General features: G+C 36.3%; 1 protein-coding gene across 2 annotated transcripts in view; it reads left to right on the top strand.

Moving 5' to 3' along the window:
• VPS50 (VPS50 subunit of EARP/GARPII complex) overlaps nucleotides 1–25,216 on the top strand; it is a 129,774-nt gene extending 104,558 nt beyond the window's left edge. The window contains exons 22-28 of one of the 2 annotated variants that reach the window (XM_036863988.1): nucleotides 8,023–8,103; nucleotides 13,678–13,826; nucleotides 14,872–14,968; nucleotides 16,324–16,482; nucleotides 19,779–19,900; nucleotides 21,786–21,975; nucleotides 24,496–25,216. In XM_036863988.1, coding sequence (XP_036719883.1) covers nucleotides 8,023–8,103; nucleotides 13,678–13,826; nucleotides 14,872–14,968; nucleotides 16,324–16,482; nucleotides 19,779–19,900; nucleotides 21,786–21,975; nucleotides 24,496–24,615 — 918 coding nt within the window. In that variant the 3' untranslated portion in view covers nucleotides 24,616–25,216. Of the gene's footprint in view, nucleotides 1–8,022; nucleotides 8,104–13,677; nucleotides 13,827–14,871; nucleotides 14,969–16,323; nucleotides 16,483–19,778; nucleotides 19,901–21,785; nucleotides 21,976–24,495 lie in introns of those variants that run through there. The other variant, XR_005021273.1, reaches the window with a different exon arrangement.
• The last annotated feature ends 702 nt before the right edge of the window (nucleotides 25,217–25,918 follow it).

The following is a 25,918-nucleotide window of genomic DNA, read 5'->3' on the forward strand; positions in this document are numbered from 1 at the left end:
ATTTATTTAAAATAATTGAAAATCTTTGAACTGAACCTGCCACAGAATTAATTTTCCTGCACCTCCTTTTTGTGTTTCCGAAGCTCTTGTTGAGTTTATCTTTTTCTACTCCTAAGGAGAATAGCACAGTATTAAGCAGGTAACTGATCTGTTACTTGGGAATTATTATGTAGTTCACCTACATGTTTGACAGTTTTTCGTATAAAAGCATACTCATAATACTAACTTTTCACATACTATATTTTGTACCTTTTCAAAAACTTGTGAATTTTAATGGATAACTACATTCATCATATAAATGTTCATAGTCTTGCTGTGATGACAAGTATATCAAAGACATGATCTTTTAATATGGGATCTGAATTTCCTATGTTCTTAACTCTGCAAAATTAGAAAGAATACTAATATAATCAGAAACTAAGTTGCAGCAGAATTTGTTACTATAAAATATGTACTAATCCATCACTCTCAATAAATAAATATTAAAGAAGAAAGACATTCTGGAGTTTTAACCAATTGTCAGAATCGTTTAGTCTTCTACATGAGCTTTACTCTGTCTTCTTGGACTGTGCCTCTAGACCAGTACGGTCTAAGACAAGTTTTGCAGTAATGGAAATGTTCTATATTTGTACTGTCCAGTATGGTAGCCATAAGCCATAAGTGGCTTTTGAGCACTTGAAACATGACTGGTATGATTGGGGACTGAATTTTTAATTGTACTTGATTTTAGTTAGTTTATCTTGAAATATAAATAGCCACACATAACTTGTGACTATCACATTAGTTAAAACAGTTCTGGACCACAGTTTTGATAATATGTGTTCAAGTAGAGTCCTTTAGAAACTTTGGGAACTGAGTGCTTTTGGATGTGCCTTTCTAGCTGATTAGATACTGGCACAGATTTGTTTATAGTGGGGTTCACTAGAACCTGATGAAAGTTAGCAAAGTGCAGGTAGGTGCTCACTGTAAAAATGCTGCATATTTTATTTAAAATCTGTTATGTTTTAAAGAATACATTAGTCTGATATTTTATATTAAAAGCATTTTTAATCCTGTAAGACTCAGTAAAAGCCGTTTCACTGTATTCAAACAATATTGTTAATTATAAGGGTTTTTTTCTATCTGGATGTTCACCCATATGCTGTATTAGAAACAGTTTGTATTCTGTGAACCAGAACAAAATGTGCATATGAGCGAGTTTGTATGAGTAAATACTGCATTTACTCTACCTCTTACTTGCACTTTTTAACATGGCTACTGCTGCTTCCTTCCCAGAAGAGAGAGAATTGTATGAGTGAATTTAAACGGTTGCTGCTCATGGAAGAATAAGCATCTCATTGTGTCCTGGGGGTTCTAGAAAGTCATTGTCTGGGAGGGGGACACAGTGTATGCGTTAGGTTAAGGGACTTTTTTCTGTTCATACTAATTACTCCTGAAGCTCCTACTCTTCACTGAACTGGTTATAGCCTGCTACATCATGTTGTAGTATATATCTAATCCATTTGATTCTATTATAATAATGGTACTCATAGTATTGCTTTGTCTTGCCTTGCCTCAAGCCTTCTGTTGTTCAACTCTTGAGTTATGTTTTCCTTGGTCCTTCCTGTTCACATTCTTTTGTGAAGACCATTCTGTAGCTTACTTTAATGCAGTAGTAAGCACATAGTAGATTCTTAAGAGACATGGATTGATATCCTAATTATTTCTTTTTAAATAATTTAATTAATTTATTTATTTGGCTGCGTTGGGTCTTTGTTGCTGCACGCGGGCTCTCTCTAGTTGTGGCAAGCAGGGGCTAGTCTTCATTGTGGTACGCGGGTTTCTCATTGCAGTGGCTTCTCTTGTTGCGGAGCACGGGCTCTAGGTGCACGGGCTTCCGTAGTTGCAGCATGTGGGCTCAGTAGTTTTGGCACGCGGGCCCTAGAGCTCATGGTCTTCCATAGTTGTGGTGCATGGGCTCAGTAGTTGCAGCACGCAGGCTTCCATTGCAGTGGCTTCTCTTGTTGTGGAGTACGGGCTCTAGGTGTGCAGGCTTCAGTAGTTGTGGCACGCTGGCTCAGTAGTTGTGGCACGCTGGCTCAGTAGTTGTGGCTCGCGGGCTCTAGAGCGCAGGCTCAGTAGTTGTGGCTCACGGGCTTAGTTGTTCTGTGGCATGTGGGATCTTTCTGGACCAGGGCTTGAACCCATGTCCCCTGCATTGGCAGGTGATTCTTAACCACTGCACCACCAGGGAAGTCCGATATCCTAATTATTTCTTATCCAAGTAAATCTTATGAGGTTTATTACTTGACAACGGTTTGTGAGCCTCATTTAACGTTAACTTTCATTAATGGAACTGTTTTTTTGTAGAGAGTCAGATTCAAAATCTAAACTTTTAAGAATGAATTAACTTCCATTTCTGGGTATGAGGGACTGAGACCTTATTAGATGATATTTCCTGCAGAAAACAGTTATAAAACCTGGATGTTTTATAAAACAAAAGTCAACTTCTTGAAGATGCTGGAGAGTGAACAGAAGCATATAGACTCTGGTGGGAGTTCACTGTAGCGGTTGGGGAAAGGGAAGCTATAAAAAGAAATTCCGGGCTTCCCTGGTGGTGCAGTGGTTGAGAGTCCACCTGCCAGTGCAGGGGCCACGGGTTCGAGCCCTGGTCCGGGAAGATCCCACATGCTGTGGAGCAACTAAGCCCATGCACCACAACTACTGAGCCCTCGTGCCACAACTACTGAAGCCCATGCTCCGAGAGCCTGTGCTCTGCAACAAGGGAAGCCACTGCAATGAGAAGCCCATGCACTGCAACGAAGAATAGCCCCCGCTCGCCTCAACTAGAGAAAGCCCGGGCAGAGCAATGAAGACCCAACACAGCCAAAAATAAATAAATAAATAAATAAATTAATTAATTAAAAAAAAAATTCTATCTCTGTGGCCTTTAGCCCAGGACTAAGTGCAGTCCCTGAGGCACATAACTGGAGATGCGCATAAGAAAACCTATAGTCTTTATGGATTGGGGAACCAGAAAAGTGAAGCCAGGAAACTGGGAACACTGAAAAGAGTAGGGAGAAGTTCAGATGGGGAAGAGTCAGAGGAGGGATCCGCAATTTCTGTCTACCCACATCTCTGACTAACCCGTGAACCATGTTTGTGTGGAACAAACTGACTGCAGCCAGTCAAAGAAAAAAGATCTGAATAGAGACTGAAGCTGTTACACAAGAGATAGTTTATAGTTCAAGCCTGGCCAAGAAAATTGCATACTGAAAACAAAGGAAACAGTACTTATTGGAGAAAAATAACAGAATCCAAAATCTCCAGAATCGAATGGATGATGCAATCCAATGTTACCTAAATACATAGAGCCAAAAAAGAGGAATACATCCTTCAGTAAAAAGAAAATCAATATAGTCTGAACTCAAGATGTTGGAACTAAGGGATGAAGATTTTAAATGGACCATTTTAACTATCTTCAGTAATGTAAAACAAAACATGTTTTAAATGCATGAACATCTCAGTAGAGAAATAAGAAGTTCTAGTAGAAACAGTAGGAAGAAAACCAAAGAGAAATCCTAGAACTGAAAATTCAGTTCCAGCAATTAAAAAAAATTACTGAATGTACTTAGCCAAATGGACATGACAGAGGAAAGAATTTGTGAACTTGAAAATAGATCAATAGAAATTATTCAATGAAGAACACAGAGAAAAAAAGATTGAAAAACAAAGACAATCAAAACCTTAGGGACAGGCTAAGTTATATCAAATGGTCAAACATACATTTAATTGGAATACCAGGTGGAGATGAGAGAGACAGAATGAGGTAGAAAAAATATTTGAAGAAACGCTGTCCAAAAATTTGCAGATAGAAGATGCTAAATGAACAGCAAACAGAATAAACACAAAGAAAAGTCTAGTGGGGTACCTCATGAGGAAATTGTCTCTTGAAAACTTTAATAGACTTATGACATAAAAGGGACCAATGATCTGATTAACAGCTGACTTCTCATGAGAAACTGTGGAGACTAGAAGAGAGTTAAACAACACCTTTCAGACACTGAAAGAAAAGAAAAAAATGTCTATCCAGAATTTTATAGCCACCAAAAATACTATTCAAGCATGAATATGAAATTAAAACATTTTCAGATAAAAAGAAAAAAAAGCACTAAGAGAAGTTGTCACCAACAGACCTGTAATACAAGAAGTGTTGAAGGAAGTTTTCCAGAGTGAAGGAAAATGATACCAGATGAAAACATCAATCCTCAGAAAGTATGAAAGCATTGGTAATGGAAACTACTTGGGGAAATGCAAAAGATTGCCGTTGTTGTTTTTTTCTTTTTCCACTTAATTTCTTTTTAAACCATATAGCTGTTTAAACCTGAAATTATAACATTTTTTTCTCGAGTTCATAATATATGTAAATGTATTACATATAACAACTATAGCATGGTATGTGGAGGGATGTGGACCTGTAAGATGGCAAGATTTCTATATATTATATAAAACAGTACATTGTTAACAGTAAATGGACTGTGAAATATCGAGAATGTATATTATAATCCATAGAAGAATAATGAAAAATAATACAAAGAACTTTAACTTTTGCCTACAGGAAAATTAAAGTAGGATTCTAAAAAAAGAAAAAATCATATAATTAGAAAAAGCAGGAAAGGAGGAACCAAGGGAAAAAAAAGAAAACATGTAATGGTAGATGTAAACCCAGCCACAGTAAATGTTCCTGGACTAAATACTCATATTAAAAGGTAGAGATTGTCAGGATTGATTAAAAACAAAGCCCATACTTAATAACAAAAAACATAGATTGAAAGCAAACGGATTGAAAAGATATGCCATGCAAGCAGTAAGCATAAGGAGGCTGCAGTGGCTATAATACGAGATAAAATAAGTTTGAAAACAGAATGTATTACCAGAGATAGAGGGATTTCTAATGATGTAAGGATCAATTCAATTGGAAGACATAATGATTATAAATGTATATGTGCCTAGTAACAGAGCTTCAAAATAGATGAAGCAATAATTGACAGAATTCAAGAGGGAATGAAAAACTTCAATGACAGCTGGAGATTTTAACACCAGAGTAACTAATAGAACAAGTTAGATAGAAAATCAGCAAGTACACAGAAGATTGGAACAACTCTTTCAACCATTTTGACTTAATTGATATTTGTAGGACAACATACCTAACAATGGCAGGATATATATTCAAGTGCAGATGGTACATTTATCAGGAGAGACCATATGTTCTGGGCCATTAAACATGTCGTAATGAGTTTAAAACATTGAAATCATACAGAATGTATTTTCTGATGTCAATGTAATTAAATTGGAAACCAATATCAATAAAATAGGAAAACCTAAGTGTTTGGAGATTAAACAACACACATCTAAATAAAGATTGGGTTAATGAAGAAACCACAAAAGAAATTAGAAAATATTTTGAAGTGAATGATAATGAAAACACAACATATCAAAATTTGTGGGATGCAGCTAAATCAGTGCTTAGAGGGAAGTATCTAGTATTTAGCTTTACCTCTTCTTTTCCAATCTGTATGCCTTATATTTTCCAATCCGTATGCCTCATACAGCATATATATCTGTATGATGGAGGTCAATTACAAAAACTTGACCTCCAGCACAATGTAAAATAAAAGTGGTGAGAGTTGCCAACAAACACATGAAAGAATGCTCAACATCACTAATCATTTAGTGATTGCACTGTTGGTGGGAATGTAAATTGATACAGCCACTATGGAGAACAGTATGGAGGTTCCTTAAAAAACTAAAAATAGAACTACCATACGACCCAGCAATCCCACTACTGGGCATATACCCTGAGGAAACCATAATTCAAAAAGAGTCATGTACCGCAATGTTCATTGCAGCTCTGTTTACAATAGCCAGGACATGGAAGCAACCTAAGTGTCCATCGACAGATGAATGGATAAAGAAGATGTGGCACATATATATACAAAGGAATATTACTCAGCCATAAAAAGAAACAAAATTGAGTTATTTGTAGTGAGGTGGATGGACCTAGAGTCTGTCATACAGCGTGAAGTAAGTCAGAAAAACAAATACCATATGCTAACACATATATATGGAATCTAAAAAAAAAAAAGGTTCCGAAGAACCTAGGCACAGATCAGGAATAAAGACGCAGACATAGAGAATGGACTTGAGGACATGGGGAGGGGGAAGGGTAAGCTGGGACAAAGTGAGAGAGTGGCATGGACTTATATGTACTACCAAATGTAAGATAGATAGCTAGTGGGAAGCAGCTGCATAGCACGGGGAGATCAGCTCAGTGCTTTGTGACCACCTAGAGGGGTGGGATAGGGAGGTTGGGAGGGAGACGCAAGAGGGAGGAGATATGGGGATATATGTATATGTATAGCTGATTCACTTTGTTATGCAGCAGAAACTAACACACCATTGTAAAGCAATTATACTCCAATAGAGATGTTATAAAAAAAAAATGATTTGAAATCAAAGGTTTTACCTCTCAAGAAAAATAGGTGGTGAGGGTTGACATTGTCATCTTGTTCCCTCCACCTTCATCTATCCTGGATAGAAAGCATTGAGCCTTTCACCATTGAGTATGATGCTAGCTATTTTATAGATGCCTGTAGTCATGTTGAAGAAACTCTCCTCTGTTACTGAATTTTTCTGAATTTTTATCATGAAAAGATAAATTTAGTCAAGTGACCTTTTCTGAATCTATTTAAACAATCATAACTTTCTTTCCTAAAGAAATATATTAATATGGTGAAATACATTGGTTAACTTCAAAGTAGGATTTTAGGCTGTTAAACCAGTTTTGCATTCCCAAGACAAATACCACTTGGTCATGAATCAGTTTGCTAATATTTTAAGGATGTTTAAAAATTGTGTCCATAAAGTTTAGGAGTCTGTAGTTACGTTTTCTGTGGTATCTTTGTTTGGTTTAAGAATCAGAGTAATATTAGTCTCATAAAACAATTGGGAAACATTCTCTTTTCTTCTACTTTCTGAGAGTCTATGTAGGACTGGTACTTTTTGAAGGTTTTTATTAAATGAAATTTAATTAATAAAGAGCTGCTAAAGTTTTCTATTTCTTCTTAGGTCAATTTTTGTAATATGAGCTTGTCAAGGAATTTGTCTGTTTCATCTGGTTTGGTAAATTTATTGGCATAAGATTATTCATAATATTCCCTTATTATCATTCTGGTGTTTCAGCATTAGATCCGTAGTGTTATCCATGCTCTCATTCTTGATATTGAAAGTATGTATCATCTAGGGGTAAGACGGGAATAAAGACACAGACCTACTAGAGAATGGACTTGAGGATATGGGGAGGGGGAAGGATAAGCTGGGACGAAGTAAGAGAGTGTCATGGACATATATACACTACCAAATGTAAAATCGATAGCTAGTGGGAAGCAACCACATAGCACAGGGAGATCAGCTCGGTGCTTTGTGACCACCTAGAGGGGTGGGATAGGGAGGGTGGGAGGGAGACGCAAGAGGGAGGGGATATGGGGATATATGTATACATATAGCTGATTCACTTTGGTATAAAGCAGAATCTAACACACCATTGTAAAGCAATTATACTCCAATAAAGATGTTAAAAAAAAAAAGTATTTATCATCTCTGTTTTGTTTTTTCTGTATCAGTGTGGCCCTTCCTATCCTTGGGTTCTTTAAGTATCTAAAAATCTTAAGTTTTGCAATTAAAAATAATAACTTGTGGGAAAGAAATTCCAGTGAACTCTCTCCTGATAAATCCATTAGATTGATAGATGTTAGTGTGACCTGTAAATGCACATGTGTAAATAGCTCTCTTGTTCCTTTGAGGGTTAAGATTTGATTTCTGTCTTTGATGTTTTGGTATTTTTAAATGCTATTTGGAAACCCTCTGAATGCTAAGTATCTGAGTGAAAACTTACCACATACTTACTTTTCACTAATTTGAAGTTACAACATTTGCAGGGTTATCTCCACAGCAATTTAACATGCCTCTCGTTTTCTTTTTCAGTTGGAATCCACGGGACTAGGTCTTAGCAGTAGTAGACTAAGAACAACTCTAAACAGAATACAAGAAAGCCTCATTGATCTGGTAAGTAATCAATTCCTTTAGGTTATTTAAAATAGAAATTGGCGATCTAATCAACTACATGTATTTCTATTTGTACATCGAGTTCCTGTGTCCCTAGAACATTAATGGCATGCAGGAAGTAAAATGGAGGTTTCTTATAGTCTGATGGAGAGAGAAAGCTGGTATACACGAAAGAATATGATATTGGCTCTACATGCAGTACAAGTTCAAAGAGAAGAAAGGTTTATGTTCAAAATTACTGTCAGAGAATGACTGAAGGAGGAAGTGAGACTTATGCTGGACTTTGAAGAGTAGGCATGGGATCAGTGGGGAAGAGGAGAAAGAATGGCATTCAAGTTAAGGTTCAGAGGCTGAGCAAGGGCCTTGAGGTGGGAGCAAGCCTGGCCCAAATTTTGGCAGATTTTTGTGATGGGGCACCAGTTTATGCCAAAGAGTTGTGTTGCAAAGAGTGTTTAGGATGACTTTATAAATGGCTTTAACATTTGAGAAGTTTAGGTTTAGTCGGCTATGCAGTAGGGGGTCTGGATTCTTAACTGTGTCATGTGATGAAATGCATGTTTTAAAAAGCTGGGTTAGGTAGCAAAACAGGGCTGATCCTCTATAGTGTTTAAGCCAACATAAGCAGTTAAGATAAGAAAAACATTTTTTCTTATGCTTGGTCACTGTAGCCAGAGACTTTTGTTATTCAGTGCATTTCTCTGCATCTATGAATTTTCCTTTATTCCGTCACTTACCCAAATAAGCAATCACTTTCCTCTTTTCTCATAAGCTCTATAGTATGAGCATACTTCTGTTATTGAAGTTTTTTTAAAGCAATGGAATCATTCATTCTTTTAAGAAATACTTGTTTGGAATAATTATTATATGCCAGGCATTGTAGGCCTGGAAAGTCATCAGTGAACAAAAGAGGTAATTCCTGTCTTCTTGGAACTTGAATCTTATTGGGGCAGAGAGACAGATAAATGTATAAGAGTGTCAGATACTGATCAGTGCCAAGAAGAAGATGAAGCAGAGTGATGGGGCAGTGATCTTTAAGCAGAGATATGAATAAAGTGAGAGAGGCATATGCAGATATTTCAGGTGAGCACTGTTTACACAGAGGAAATAACCTGTATCCGTCTCATCCATCCCCCTTAAAATTTGGAGATCTTTTTTGCCCAGCACATATTTTTTTAATATATGTTCATAGTCCTAGCACTTACCTTGGCACATAGCATCTCTTCAATAAATGTTTATAGAGTAAATGAATAAACTCGAATCCTTGAGTTTGGTGTCTCCTGGATTAACCTGGCTTGTTTTCTTGTCCACTTAAGCCTGATCTTTGTTTTCAGAGTCAAGGCTCCTTGTTTGACACAGCCATCTATTTCTTCTTTTTTCTTTCTTTTTTTTTTTTGGTCTTTGTTGTGTAAAATCCATCATTGGCTTTCAGTCCCATTGGCAGTTATCTGTTTTGATTTTGCTTCTCCTTGTTTGATACTTAGTATAACCTTGACCTGAAGATCGTGTTTTCCAGATCTTAGTCCACAGCTGAAGTTTTTCTTGTTTCTGGCTGAATGCCTCAAGATAGGTGGGCTGAAATATACCACTAGAATCATTCACTCTAGCATTTCTCTGCCAGCTCTGCTAGTTACTAGCTTATGATTGTCAAACCACAGTTCCAGATCTGACCCTTAAGCTGTGGATTTAATGCTGCCATACAGTGTGTAATGAAATAGCATGACCCAGTAAACAATGGGACCAAACTAGCTGTTATTTAAGACAAGCTGTCACCCATCTAACGATAACAATGTATCTGTAGCATCTGTCAGACAAGTTCTTTGTTCATTGGATAAGTTTTTTCCTGAATTGGTGTAATAGTCAATTTTAGAAATGCGTTTTTTTAAAACCAGCTACACACCCCTCCCCAGTAAATTGATAGATGTGCCTGTTTTTTTCTTTGCCACCTTGTCTTTTAAAAATATCTTTTTTTAAAGACCTTATTCTTAGCATCTCTTAAATCAAAGACTGCACCTTGGATCAGAAGACTGTGTGAGCCGTTGTTCCTCTGTCAGTTTGTAAGGAGCACTGACCTTTGACAGAGCCTCTCCACAGTCCCCACTCCTCTGATGGATAAGACTCTACAACAATACAGTAGAAGTTTTTCTGAAAATTTCCAATGTTTTACATGTTAAGTTATTACGCATACTGATAAGCATCGTTTTATTATTTTAAAAAATATATTTGTCATTTACTAGACCTTGATCTCAGGTTTTCATAAGCTGGTATATAAATTTTCTTCACTTCATTAATTTGCATCTACACTGGCAGAGAACATTAATTGGTTTCTTGCTATTCAATACATTCTTTGGCTATTAAAATAATTTATAGCCTAATCTGGAACCACTGGATGGAGGTAGTATTTTTCCTTATATTTCTCCCATGTGTTAGTTAAAACTTTAATAAGCACTTTTTTGGTAATTTTACTTTCTCCATATATATCTTCTAAGTTTTGCTTCTCTTTAAGCTGTAAAAGGCAAAATGGAATCATTATGTTCTTTAAAATGCCACCTGAAATTGTTTATCATATAAGTTCACTGTAAACTAAGAAAATTTGTTTGACACATCAAATAAAAGTCTAAGAAAAATTGTCTAATAGTGCACAAGCAGGAAAGGAAGCTGGTGTAGGTGGTAGTGGTACCAGAAAGGTGAATTTTTAGTTATCTACCTGGTGATGCTAAACTGTTTAAGACCTGTGGCCAACTTTGAATCTTTGATAATAAAAATGTATTTTAAATTGATCCAGAAAAGTCCATAAATATTAATTTTCTTTGTGTTAGTTAGTACATTACTGGCAGGAAAGGCTAAAAATATAACTTTCACTGTGAGAGTAAAAATTGATTAAGGTTTCATTTTGTTAAAGTCTTCAAAGAGTTGTATATCCTTTCCTTACTATACTGGTATAAGCTGAAACATGGATCCTGTTTAGGAGCTTTTCCATTTAAGCGTGCAATAAGCACATAACATTTATTTATGTCAGCTTGACATTTTGGGACTTTCTTGCTCTCTTCAAGTGTATTTCCCTAAATGGATCTGTTTTGAAGGTAGACACATTAAAATTTGTTGATGGATTATAAGAGGAGTGTGACACTGAGAAGAGTCAAGGATGGCACCTAACTTCTGGAGAATGGAGGTGCCATTAATGGGGATGGATAAGACTTTTAGGAGGACACATTTGAAGAGGACATCAAGAGTTCAGTTTCACATATGTTAAATGCGCTAGAGGTGAGAGAGGGGTCAGGGCAAGTATATAAATTTTGAGCTGTTGGCATGTGGATGGCATTTAAAACTGTGAGACCGGATGAAATCATGTAGGGAGTAGAATGTAAGTCAGAGAAGTCTCAGGACTGAACCCTGGGGCACTCCAGTGTTTAAAGGTCAGGGGGAATATTCAGAGATGGATATTCAGAGTTGGCTATTGGATTTGGCCATAAGGAGGCCAGTGGGGACCTTGCTTACTCTTTCTTTGGAGTGAAGCAGACAAAAACCTGGTTGGAATGGGCTTGAAAGAGGATAATAGGAGAGGAAGAGAAGATTCTTATCATCATCTCCATCAATGAAACTAACAGAGGGCCTGCTAATGTCAACAGGCATGCCAAGGACTTAAGGTACAAAGAGGGTGAAATTGGTCCCTACCCCGCAAGAACTCACAGTGAGGTAGGAGAGTTAGAAAACAACAACTGATAAAGTATGCTGTATGCCACATACAGGTATAGGTATATGTATAGGCAATATTAACACAAGTAACATAGTTATTTTTCTTGGGAGACTGAGAAAGTTATAGAAAGGAGGTGAATATGAATTCGTACTTAAAAAATGAGGTAAGAGCCAGGCAGGCAAGGAGAAGAGAGCTGGTAAGACAGAAGTGTCAGTAGGACGGGTGTAGTAAGCAGTCCAGTGTGACTAGACCTTAGGGGTGTAGAGATTATCTTGAAATGAGACTGGAAAGGTAGCTGTTTGTAAAGGAGTAATATCGTGGCAACAAGTTTAGGCTCTTTTTCTGTAAGGAAGGGATCGTCAGTTGAGACTTTTAAATTACGGAGTGGTATGATCACATCTCCATTTTAGAAAGATCACCTAGGTATTACTGAAGTAATGACATGAGGAAGAAACAAACGAGAGGTGTCTGTTTAGGCATGATGGAGGTGCAAAGGAAGAGGGGGTGGTCAAGAATGATTCTAAGGTTCTTCACTTGGACAGTCTGGTAGATGGTGATTAAATAGCCCCCCAGAGACTTCCTTGGTGGTCCAGTGGTTAAGATTCCACACTCCCAATGCAGGGGGCCTGGGTTCGATCCCTGGTCAGGGAACTAGATCCCACATGCCACAACAAAGATCGCGTGTGCTGCAACTAAGACCTGGCACAGCCAAATAAATAAATAAATCTTAAAAATAATAATAATAAAAAAAGTATTAAATAAATAGCCACCAGAATTAAATTAAATAGCACAGGCACCCAATTGGTACCAAACCCTATGTAATTTTGTGATTTGTGTGTTTTTTTTTTTTTTTTTGGCAGTAGTGGGGTGATTATTTTCCTTTTTAGTAGAAGGAAATAAATAGTGGAGCTGTGACATTGATTAACTTGCATAGTTCCCTTATCCTGATTCTCCTTAGAGAAAACACAGTTGTTCCCAAAATAACTTTTAAATGCTAATTGAGTAATTAGAGATTGAAGAGAGACAATACCTTTAGTAGAATATAGGATATAAAAAAGAACTAAACAAGAATAAAACAATTTTCTAACTTGAAAGGTTTTATAATGTATTATTTCCATTTTGCAAAATTTATAAACCTGTTATACTCCCAGAGTCCTATGCATTTGATGTCTCTTTTATTTGTAAGGAAAATGTTAGAGATTTGTGATTATGTAATTGATTTAAAAAGTAATCTAGATTTACATTTTGTACACTTTTAGATTTGTTTGTATTCAATTTTTGTGCTGTAATTTTCTTTGAGGATCTTTTAAGGCTCAGCCCACTCTGCTCTTTGGACATCCCTTTCTTTTATTTCCATTTACCATCTTCCTTCAGGTCAGTAATCTATCCCTAGAGATATACAATACAGTTGCTTCTGTTTCAGTTTAGAACTACATTTTAGTCCTGCCTTCTTGGGATTATACCAGAGTTACCTTGATTAAGGTTTAGGTGTGAAATGGTTAATCACACCATAATTTTGGATTTTACCAGCCTGGTCCTGGAGAGGCAGTCTGTTCTTCCTCGTTTACAAGTTCTTGAAGGGCATCTCACTATTGTCTCTGTGAAATATTTGTTGATTCATAAAGATTCCTTGTGTTGGCCAATTTTAGGTCATGCACAGCTAATAGCATAGGGAGTTGGATCATTTTCACTTAGTATAAAAAGAAAAGTTCTAGTAGTTAGAAAATATAAACGGAGGAAAAAAAGAACTGAAACTAAGTGTAATTAATGTATGCCTGAGAGCATTTTAATTATAGCTCCAGTTTTGTAAAATCACATGGGTTATTGCTATTAGATTTGCTATTTCAGGCTGTGTGTGTATATGTATGTTATATTTTCAGGAAGTTTCAGCTGATCCTACTGCCACGCTCACAGCAGCAGAAGAGAGAAAGGAGAAGGTACCGAGCCCTCACCTCAGTCACCTAGTGGTTTTGACATTTGGGGATACATTGTATGGGTTGGCGGAAAGAGTGGTAGCCACAGAATCCTTGTAAGTTGTTAAAATCAGTTGCTTTGCCATTAAATATTTAAGAAAGATTATAAAAGTAAGCACTGTATTCTAGCTGTATGCATTTCCCACTTCTAAATATTCCTTAAAGTACTCAATATTTCTGAGAAGTATATCCTAAAATAGATTACCAATCAGTTTTTAAAATTGCATGGTTGATTTTCAGGTGTATAAATGGAAGGAGGGTAATCTTTTAAGTTTCATTCTTTAGCAGCATGATCCTTGCTTTAAGTAAGACTTTAGAAACGCATATTATAGTATAGTACTTTATAGTTTCCCATTGAATTACGATTCTAGAGAAACTGTAGTTACATTGTCAGTTTAGTGTTAAATGTAGTCGACCCTTGACATCAGCAGGAGTGCATCCTGACCTTTATAAATCCCCAAGTTCTTTAATAAAATGAGAGCATATAACTTCTTCCATAAAATATGGTCCAGTATAATTTAAGAGTTTTTGTATATAACGAAAAGTAGTGAAAAACAGTATGACTACCAGCAGTCTTCAGCTGAATGATTCCGATTCATGCACGTGTATGTCTCGTGTATGCATGTGAAGTTCACGTCTGTGTCTCAGCCAAGTTCCACTTTATTTCCTGTTATGAATGTTTGGGTTATTTCTGAAAAGTGTCAGGTGTTAAATCTGTGAATTCATGGGCCTGTTGTGTGTAATTACATGGGAAATCCTTCTAAAAGTACTGTTGTATTCTTTCTTCAATCTTTTGTGCTATCTGTGCTCATATCTTACATGCAAAGCAGCATAACTGTACACCTTGTGGTAACCAGATTAGCTCCTTTGAAGTCATCCTTCTTTCACATCAGCTCACGTTCATTGATAACTCAGCATTAATTTTTGTGTGAATTGTAAATGAGTGTGTCAAGTGGCAATGCAAGGTAGTTCTTTAAAATGGAAAATAATTTTAATTGTTAAACTTTTGCTCAGAGATCTTAAAGATTAGTTACACAAAAAATATTGACAGGCTCTAAATACTGTATTTTGTTTACATGGTGGGTTATTTATTCCATTTAGGGTATTCTTGGCTGAACAGTTTGAGTTCCTTCAGCCACATCTGGATGCTGTGATGCCTGCAGTCAAAAAACCCTTTCTTCAGCAGTTTTATTCTCAGGTCAGACATGTCTTATATATCATTTCAACTGTGAGCAGGATAGGACTGTCACATGTTATTTAGGTTATTTTTTTTTTTAACTAGTGGTCAGTCTCTCAACCTCAGGAGAGGTGGATTAGAATATTTGTTTATTCATTCATGAATTCCTGTATTAAATAAATACTTATTGAACACCTCATATAACTTTTAGTCTAGTAAGAGAAAGAGCCAATTAAAACTATATTACAATAAAGTATAGTTAAGGGAAAGAAACAGTGGCAGGGTATTTAACCTTGACTGGAGGCAGAGAGGGGGTATGGTTGGGGGGAGGTTATCTAGAACGGCTGTCTTGAGGAAGTGATGTTTAAACTGGACCAGAGGGCTTCCCTGGTGGCGCAGTGGTTGGGAGTCTGCCTGCCAACGCCGGGGACACAGGTTCGAGCCCTGGTCTGGGAAGATCGCACATGCCGCGGAGCAGCTGGGCCCCTGAGCCACAACTACTGAGCCTGCGCGTCTGGAGCCTGTGCTCCGCAACGGGAGAGGCCGCGACAGTGAGAGGCCCGCGCACCGCGATGAAGGGTGGCCCCCACTCGCCGCAACTGGAGAAAGCCCTCGCACAGAAACGAAGACCCCACACAGCCAAAAATAAATAAATAAATAAATAATTTATTTAAAAAAATCTTTAAAAAAAAAAACAAAAACTGGACCAGAGAGAAAGAGGGTGAGAGGAATATATTTCGACTAAGGTAGTGGCTTATATGAAGACCTACAGATGAGAGAACACGGTGCCTGTGAGCAGCTGAGGAAAATTCAAATTATCAGAGCGGGGAAGAGGGCCAGTGATGAGAAAGATGGCTGGAGTGATTAAGCAGAAGTCACATGACATACAGTGCTCCCAGCCAGGAGCTGGACTTTATTCCAAGGGTACTGGGAAGCTATTGGAGGATTTGAAAGAGGTGGTGAGTAGCATGGTGAGGTGCGTGTTTTAGAAAGCACTTTGGGGGAAGTGTGAAGAATGGACCTCAGATGGCAAACCTAGAGGCAGGAGACTGGTTTGAAGACTTTTAGACTAATGTGGGTGAGAGATGACAGGATCTTGAGGTGCAGTGTGGAAGTGGAGATGGAAATGGAGAGAAGTGAAAAAATCTGTGTTTTTTAGTTGAATTGTCAGTGGCCTCAAGTTTGTTGAATATCTCAAAATTATGTTTTGAGTAAGACCCTTGCCCACGAGTTAAGTATTTTCATAATTTAAATCTCCAAGTGTTTAGTGTTTTATTTTCAGATATGATGTGTACTAGAAACAGGAACAAAATATATATTAGAAATTTGATACTTTTAGAAAATATTTGGTTTCATTTCTGTGAAATTTATTTCAGACCGTCTCAACAGCCAGTGAACTACGCAAACCAATTTACTGGATTGTAGCTGGTAAAGCCATTGATTATGAACAGATGCTGCTCCTAATGGCTAATGTGAAATGGGATGTAAAAGAAATTATGTCACAGCACAACATATATGTAGATGCACTGTTAAAGGCAAGTATTCTGGGAAACATCTCTGTTAAAGATAATTCTACTAAGGGAATTATTCCTGTAATTGCAATAGCTCCAAAATTGTGAGATTATAGTTTGTACCACATTCTAGCATTCTTGTGATATTAAAGTCCCTGAGTTGGATTAGGAGTTCTTTCCAAATTTTGTGTTCTTTTAGACCCAAGAATACTTTGTAGATTTTTTGTTTTTGCTCAGTAATATCCCATTTTGAGTTAGAGTCTGATTAGTGTGTCTTAGCTGGCTTCATATTATGTAATCTCAATGGCCATGACTGTAGTGACAAGAGGATATTTCTGTTTAATTAGAAGATATTTCTATAGTTGTGTGTATTCATTAGCAAGAGACTACACCCCTGATTATTCTAAGTTTTTTTTCCAGAAATCACAATACTTTTGCAATGTGTCATGCAAACACCTTTGTGTTTAATGACTTAACATTTATAAGTTTTCTGGAAAGAATTGTGGTAATTTTTTTTCATTTATGCATCAAGAGATATTTATAAATCACCTGACATATGCCATGTACTGATCTAGGTGCTGGCAATATAGTTGTGAGTTAAGGAACTTATGTGCCATCAAGGAATTTATATGCCAGCGCAGGGACAGCAATAAAGAGATACATTAATATATAATATGTCAGGTGATGAATAGTCTGGTGAAAAATTAACCAGCAGAAGAGGGATAAAGAGTGGCAGGGTGTGGGTTGGAGAGGAATACCATTTATTTACTTATGGTCAGAGAAGGACTCTGATAAAGTGAGAATTGAGGAGAGGCCTGAGGGAAGTGAGGAAATGAACCATGTGCACGTCTGAGGAGAGGGAAGAGCATCTGAGAAAATGAAAACAGCTTTCAGAAAAATTTTGCTTTTCATATTTGTCAGCGAAAAGAAATTGGCCCTTCTTAGCTCTTGACTTATCTCATTTACACCAACATTCTTACCTGCTTAGTCCAAGGCAGTAAATAATAGGCTGGGACACTTGAGAACCAGTAAACAAAGCCAGAGATCAAAACAGAGATAGCAGCTGAATTCAGCTGGTGTGCCAGCTCCCAGTGACGTCTGGCACCTTTCTGGAGGACTCTCAGGCTGTCCCCAGACTCAAGGAACTAAGGGTGCCAGATCAGTTAACAGTGTCTAGGTATTAGCATGAGATCTAAGCATGCTCTATAATTGCCACCCTGGAAGAACTTTGATTTCTAGATCACCTAGGAGACTTCAGCTGGAAATTTTAATTTGGAATGTAAAAGATACATGTAATTTATAAATCACACCCCTTCTTTTTTGAACAGTTCTGCTTTTGAAAAGTTGATTCTGTTTTTTATGACATGCTAATTATGGTACTTATGGGGATGCAAGAAAAAAGAGACTTCTGCCTTCAGTGAATATACATACTAGAAGAGGCTACTTGCTTCAGTTATTCTTAATTCCAAGAAACATTAATATTATAAGAAAGAACCAGTGTTATTCAGATTATTAACCTGAACCCAGGTTTCAGCAGTTTAAGACTTTCTCTCATAAAGAAACTTTTATGGGACTTCCCTGGTGGCGCAGTGGTTAAGAATCCGCCTGCCAATGCAGGGGACACAGGTTCAAGCCCTGGTCCGGGAAGATCCCACATGCCGCGGAGCAGCTAAGCCCATGCACCACAACTACTGAGCCTGCGCTCTAGAGCCCACGTGCCACAACTACTGAAGCCCGTGCGCCTAGAGCCTGTGCTCCGCAACAAGAGAAGCCGCTGCAATGAGAAGCCCGCACACTGCAACAAAGAGTAGCCCCCGCTCGCCACAACTAGAGAAAGCCTGTGCGCAGCAAAGAAGACCCAACGCAGCCAAAAATAAATAAATAAATTTATTAAAAAAAAGAAAAGAAACTTTTATGATAACTTTTGTTCTGTTACTTTTCCGTCCAAATCTTTAGGTAAAAGTAGTCTGTAAAAGAATCTGTCCCAAAAGAATCATAAGTAAAATGAAATAGTTTTATTATTCATTTAACAATAAGCATTCTTGAACATTGGATTTAGCAATGAGTAGAATGGCATTTCATATAGTAAGCATATAAATTTATCTTTAAAATATTAATGAAAAGTATTGAATTATGACTCTTGAAATCTAAAGCAGAGTTTACTATAGTGAAGCATAAATACAGTAGCAAATACTGTTTTGCTAGATTCTTGAAATGAAAAAGAGGAAGAGCAATTACTTATTTACTTTGATTTTCAAAAGTAAGCTTAGTGGACTGAAGACCTACTTCTTTCTCATAAATGATTAAAAGCAGTTAACTGTCAAAAATCTTTTAAAAATTGTGATTTAGGAAGCACCCAGAGATAACACAACAATCATGTGGTAGCTTGATTGGTGATGATCAGATTTTTTCCCACCTGTGTGTTATTTGAACACATGTCAGTCTTGACTTGGTACACATTGTGTAGTTTCTCTGTTGAGGAAACTAAAGAAAAATATATCATTTTAAGGCTTGTTAAATGTATTTGAACTGTATTGTCGAGAAAGGATCAACAGCATTTACTTTTGTAAATGAACATATTTAGATGATAATAGTCGAAAGAAATCAGAAATAAATTTACTGAAGGGTGAACCATCTGCTGCTTTTATGTAGCTGTTGGAATTGTCTAAATTAGTTACATATATTTTTTTTTAGTGGAGTGGTATCACAAAAGGTACTAATAAGTAATAAAAATGTTCAGTTTTTCTATAGGTAATGAGATAATGTATATTATGGAGTTTTTTTGGTGCTAAAAATTTACAACTATTACATGACTTTTGAATCATTCAGTATGTAATAATTTATTTACTTTAAAAGAATGTTTAGGAAAGAGAATAATTTATCAGATTGCTCTGTAAGGAGTACAGCTACAAATTACAAATAGTTCACTCTGAGGTGAAAGCTCATTAAAACGCTTTTTTAAAATCTGGGTTTCTTAAAGATATTTTTAAAGACATATTAGTTATTAAGCCTTTTTAATCCATACTGACAGTCATAGAAAAATTTGAGATGTAGAAACACTTGAACATTGTTTAATCAGTTAATGACACTTACTTCCTTTGAGATGAAATGTAGTGTACTCTGTATTACAACATGATTTATTCAATTTGATATACTTAAAAAAACACTTCACACTAAGTCCAAATTATCTTTGGCATTATCTCTCTTTGTTTTACTTGATTTCATTCTGAGCGTTTTAAAATCTTTTTTGCCTCTAAGACGGAAAAGCAATGTAACATTATAATTATATTCACATATGGCCACGATTTTTGTCTTCTTAGGAATTTGAGCAGTTTAACACAAGGTTAAATGAAGTTTCTAAGAGAGTTCGGATACCCTTGGCCGTGTCTAATATACTTTGGGAACATTGTATACGTCTGGCTAATAGAACAATTGTGGAAGGGTAAGTTTTTCATGAAAGCATTATCTGATTCTTCAGTGATAAATCATAATATATGAATAACATTATATGTTATCACTAATGGATGCAGAGAATAGGTAGAGATAGTGATAAATAGTGATAAATAGCAGACAGTCTCATAGTAATTCAGGTTTGATTTCGGAATGTAATTAGAAAGGAGACCTTAAACGCCACTGTGTCACTTTTTTTTCTTGCTGGTGACTTAGAATCAGCTAGTAGAGGAGTGAGGAAAGCAGCATCTAATGGTTATCTGAAAATTAAACTAGTAATAATTATTATTACCTAATACAATTATTACAATGTTGATTATACATAGCATTCATTGAGTGCTATTTGTCATTTATTGAACCAAGCCCTTCACAGGGTTCTATCACCAAATCCCAACATAAACTCTCTTTGGTAGTATTATTCTCTCTGTTTTGTCAACAGAGAGATAGCCTAGCCTCAGAAACTCAAGGCTAAAGAGGTTAAGTAACTTGTCCAAGTTCACACAGTTTTTAAATGCAGAGAAGGCTTATGAACTCCTCATTTTCTAATGGCATAATCGGTCCTCATAACCACTATATCACTGTTAATATCATTATTATATCATTGTAAACCATATCAATCTTTCATATGTTGAGTTTACAGATCAAAAGTAATTTTCCCACTTACTCAGAGACCATGCTTACTCTGCCTGTAACATCTAGAATACAAATAAGAATCAGTAATACATTTAAAATATCCCTGGGAAGCAAACTGCTATTTCAAAGACCAGTCACAGTGATCTAGAATTGCACATCAGTTGAATTTTCACACTATCATTTATCTGATTTCTCGTCGGTTCTTATTTGTTATAAAAAAGAATGTGTTTGAAAGTGGAAGTGACGGTGACAAGCTGACAACAGCCTTGGCATTTTGTATAATACATCATCCAATCTGTTAGGGTTAGGGGTTAGGGTTAGGGTTAGGGTTGAAACCAGCAGTGCTGTAAATCCCAAAATGGCTCTCTGTCAACAATCATGACTGGATTGACTGTTAACAAATTTATTTAATAGTAGAAAAGTGAATCACAAATGTTATATTTGTGTATAAAACACTTCTTATTTAAAAAAAAAAAAAGCTTGGTCACTTTAAATAATATAAATGAGTTTTCTTGCAGATTTCCTTAGGGGAAGTACCTCATTTCCTAGTGTTGAATTCTCCACATTTTGTATGATTGAAGGAATGAGACACTGACTTATGAATAATAAAATGTACTGTTAGGGTTAACATAGTTATTCTTATTACTAGTCCACCTTGGAACACAGTTTTTTAGTAGTGTGGGGTCTCAGAATAAGTCTATAAAGTGTTTTTTTAATGAAAAATATGTATGTACTTTCTATGCTTATATGTTTACATGTTTCTTAGGTTTGCTGAGTGTTTACGGGAGAGTTATTTCACTTGTTTTCTTTGCATTGAGTAGTTAAAATATTGAACAGTTTTATGAAGCTAAGATTACTTGGGAATATTCATAGCTTAGTTTTATAAATCTTGGAAGATTTATAAAACTAAGATTAACTGGAATACCAGTTAAATACCAGTTTAACATTCTTATAGATGATTATGTTAATTGAGTAGGCAGAACTATGGTCTGTAGAGCAGGAAGAAACCTTAGAAGTTATTTGATCTTTTTGCTTTGCAAATGAGGAAACTGAGGCCCAGATAGGTAAAATGACTGCTTAGTGACAGGGCTGGAACACAACCCAGTCCTTCTGACTCAAGGCTCATGTGCTCTTTTTTCTCATAGAATCTCACCAAATGTGGATTAGAGAAAAGTTTAAGTACCTAAAGGTTTCTTTTCCTAACCATCCCATCATTTATGTTTTTTTATTCTTGTGTGTCTTAGATATGCCAACGTCAAGAAGTGTAGTAATGAGGGTCGTGCCTTGATGCAATTGGATTTTCAACAGTTTTTAATGAAACTTGAAAAACTAACAGATATTAGACCGATTCCAGATAAAGAATTTGTGGAAACCTATATTAAAGCCTACTATCTAACTGAGAATGACATGGAACGCTGGATCAAAGAGCATAGGGTGAGAGCTGGGAAACAGTTAATTAAGTTTTTATTCCTTATCTTTTGTGCTGTTCTTGTCTAGTGTATTATATAGTTCAAAATCATATGGGTGAAATAGAAACATTTGCTTTTTTAGCATGAACTAATTATGCCAGTTCTTTACCATATTCGCACTGTTTATGCAATGCCCTTTGCCTAATCAAATCCTTTTGAGACTTTGTGAACTGTAGCAGTAATTATCTGGAAAAGCAGCCAGAGTCTGAACTTTAGCTGTGTTTATCCTGCAGCTGTGTTGTAGGAGAAGGCTGAAGTTGGTTAACATCAGGACAAATTGAATATAGCAACATTGAAATGATTCACAAGCTAAAGTCTGTTATATAACTTAAACCTTCTTGTAGCCCTGAGCAATGAATGGGTGATGGCCTGAACACACTGACATGTAGTAGTGGTGATTGGTATATTAATATTTAAATAGCTAAATTTAACCTCATCCTACATTAGATTTTACCTTAAGTATAGATGAGATTATTTTTCTTTTGTGTGAATATATAGGTAAGTAGAGAAAAATACTACTTATAGCAAGTGTTATTTTGAATGCTGAATTTTTTTGGCACAGTTCAACTCCACATGTATCACCGGAGAATGCTCAATACAGGGAGCTTTTCGGTATGATTGTTATTATATATCATTTGTCTAGATAGGCAGTATGTGAAGACAGATTTAATGAAAATATGAGAAGTGTTAAAATTATCACCAGATCTTATTCCATCAGTAACTCTAGTGTTCACATTTATTAATACTGTAAACATCGTGGGAAAAGCTAAGTAAATTTTTATTTCATTTGACTGGGTAAGGAAGTAAGGAGTTATTTATATTTACCTTATCAGGCTCATCCTTTCTAGTTTCAACACTCTAGAAAAATGAAATGAGTTTTAGTCTGGACCATTAGCCTGAACTTTGTGTAAATGTGCCCACTGTAGGGCAGTTTCAGATCTTTGAGAGCAAAGTAGAAATGTACATGTTACTTTCAGTGATTTAATCAATACACCAGAATTGAGAAAAATGTCACCACTTTTTGTCCCATTGACCTCCGTCATTTGAGAACCAAAATGCTAAACCAGATGCAGACGAACTGCTGATGTTGCTAGAATCCATTTAATAAAGTAAGCTGTAAACACTTTGGGGTTGGTACTGAGGAAGGGGTTTGGGGTAAAAGGACAAGTAGCTGAAGAGAAAAAGCACAGCTCGTAGAGGTCCATTACGTGATGTAAGAACGATGCCCATTTTAGGGTTTCTTCTTTTAATATAGTGGACTAAAATTTTTAGTAATCGTATTTTGGAAAAGCTTTAACTAACTGATATTTGTAACACAGTGAAATTTTCCCAGCAGCCCGGATTGTCCTGTTTTTCCTAGAACTTTCCACAATGTCTAGTGCAGTGCTTGGGTGGTACTTTCTAAATGTTGAGTGATTACTTGAGAGAATTTATGAGGTGTTTACAGGTGCTCTCAGAGATCAGATACACAAACTGAGCAGTTTGCTGAATTTTTAAGATGAACTCTTTCTCATGTTTTGAAATGGCACTGTCTTTATTGATTACCTCCAGTGAAAGCATGTTCTTTTCTTATTAGATGATAGTACACAACTCTTTCCCGAGCTGAACTCTTACTGTTCATCCTCCAGAACCAAATGAAGATGTAAAACTTTCTGACGAGCTCCTATTCATGCTCATCCTAACAACTTATCTGAAATTCAGGAACTAAATTGATTTGTACAGCAAAAAAATACTTATATAGTTGACCCTTGAACAACATGGATTTGAACTGTACAGGCTCACTTATATGCAAATCTTTTCAATAGTAAATACTATAGTACTACATGATCCTCAGCTGGTTGAATCCTCGAATATAGAGGAACCTTGGATGAGGAGGGCTAACTACAGTTATGTGCAGGTTTTCCACTGCATGGAGGGTCAGCACCCCTAATCCCTGCATTGTTCAGGGGTCAACTGTAGTCTTAATTTTACTTTCTAGCTACCAATTATAATACGAGGGTTTAAACACCAGTAACTTTTTGTCCTTTGTTACCTGATTCATCTGTTATATCTCAGAAGAGTTGTTCTGTGGTTGGAGATTTTTTTCTTTTACCTAAAATGTTTGCAAAAGGTACAGTGCTAGACACTGCTTACTTAGTGGCATTTAAAAATTTTGAAATGTCAGTGTATTTTGATAACCTAATAACAAAGACTGTCATAGAAAGAAGCATAGTGTGTGATCTTAATTGGTATGTTATGTGCCATGTTAAAAAGATTCTAGTGCTTCCTGTTTCAAGTGTGTACTATAGATATCCTTATTCCCCACTATTACAGCTCTGTAAACAGTGTGTCTTCCATGTCTTGACTACAGTTTCCACTGCTTTACACTGATTTCTAGTGCTCAGTAACTATCCACTGAGACCTGAATATCTGTCTGCCTGTTTTGTGCATTGATCACATACATGTGTTTTAGTGTACTAAATTTGAATCTTCTTTTTTCGAGCAGGAGTATTCATCGAAGCAGCTGACCAATCTGGTAAATGTTTGCCTGGGATCCCATATCAATAAGAAAGCAAGACAAAAACTTCTCTCAGCTATAGATGATATAGACAGACCCAAAAGATAATGAACACAGTCCTTTGTCCTCAATGGCATTGATCTTCTCTCAACGTACATGACATGAAAGCCAATTTTTCATGCACTCCTGACAACTGTCTTAAGAAAACTTTGTGCATGTTCTTTCCAACTGGAAAGTGGAAAGCATTGGAGTTTGTGTGGTGTTCTCAAATGATTTTTATATGCCCCGATTGCTTCTCTTCAATTTTTAGTTTCATTTGTTGTATTTCTTTCTTGAAATGATATTGCCTCATCATAACTATTGTTATGTGACTACAGTTATACCTTTTACTGAAGAATGTACTATAAATATATGATTAGAAAGAACAGTGACAATACATTCGTGGGCAGTTTTGGAGAATGAATTTATGTTGGCATTTTTCTACCCTCTGAATTTGGTTCTTAATAAGCATAATATGAGAGGGTTAATGTATAGTATCTCCTAATTATGAGCACTGCATGACAGTTGAAAAGTACATGTAAGCAAAATAGTTGAAAAATCAGTTTGCTGTCTGTGTTTCTAAATGTGAAAGTTTGTGTTAGGGTTAATTTGGTTGTGAGAGTGATCATAAATGATGAAATTTAATAAATATTACACTCTAACATGATCAGCCTATGTGAGACTGCATTTTGATATTTTTCCACAGCAGGCAGATTTCATGACACTATAATGGGAGTTTTTTAGTGTGTTCTAATTTTAATGGTCTTGTATCCTGAAACCAATGATGAAAAGTAATTTCATTGGGTAAACCTCTTCAGTGCCTGAGTAGTATGCAGAATGGTGATGGTAGGATTTCCTTCCTTCCTTCCTTCCTTCCTTCCTTCCTTCCTTCCTCCCTTCCTTCCTTCCTTCCTTCCTTCCTTCCTTCCTTCCTTCCTTCCTTCCTTCCTTCCTTCCTTCCTTCCTCCCTCCCTCCCTTTTTAAATAATGGGATATTTTTCCCTGTAAGCTTTACTCTCTTTGAATTTAACTTTTTCTCTTAGAACAGCAAAACCAGGCTTAGCTGACTCAGGGAAAGAATTGCCAGTTAGTCAGTCAAGCATAAGTACAGGGTCATATGTTCACCATTCTTAAATATCTGCTTTGTATCACAGATACAATGTGAGTTTAGCCAGTGATAAACTTCGGAACTCAATTAGTCTTTAGTAACTGTGTACTGTTACTCTAAACTTTGCTTTGAAGCCAGGGATATTCTACCAACAAATATGACATAAAAATCAATTTCCCTTGCACTCCTGCCAACTGTCTGATAAGGAATTTTTTGCATGTTCTTTCTGACTGGAGAGAAGCTTGTGTGTTGGTCCAGGATTAC

The sequence above is a fragment of the Balaenoptera musculus genome, chromosome 9 (assembly GCF_009873245.2).
Source record: "Balaenoptera musculus isolate JJ_BM4_2016_0621 chromosome 9, mBalMus1.pri.v3, whole genome shotgun sequence".
NCBI classification, from domain to species: Eukaryota; Metazoa; Chordata; class Mammalia; order Artiodactyla; family Balaenopteridae; genus Balaenoptera; species Balaenoptera musculus.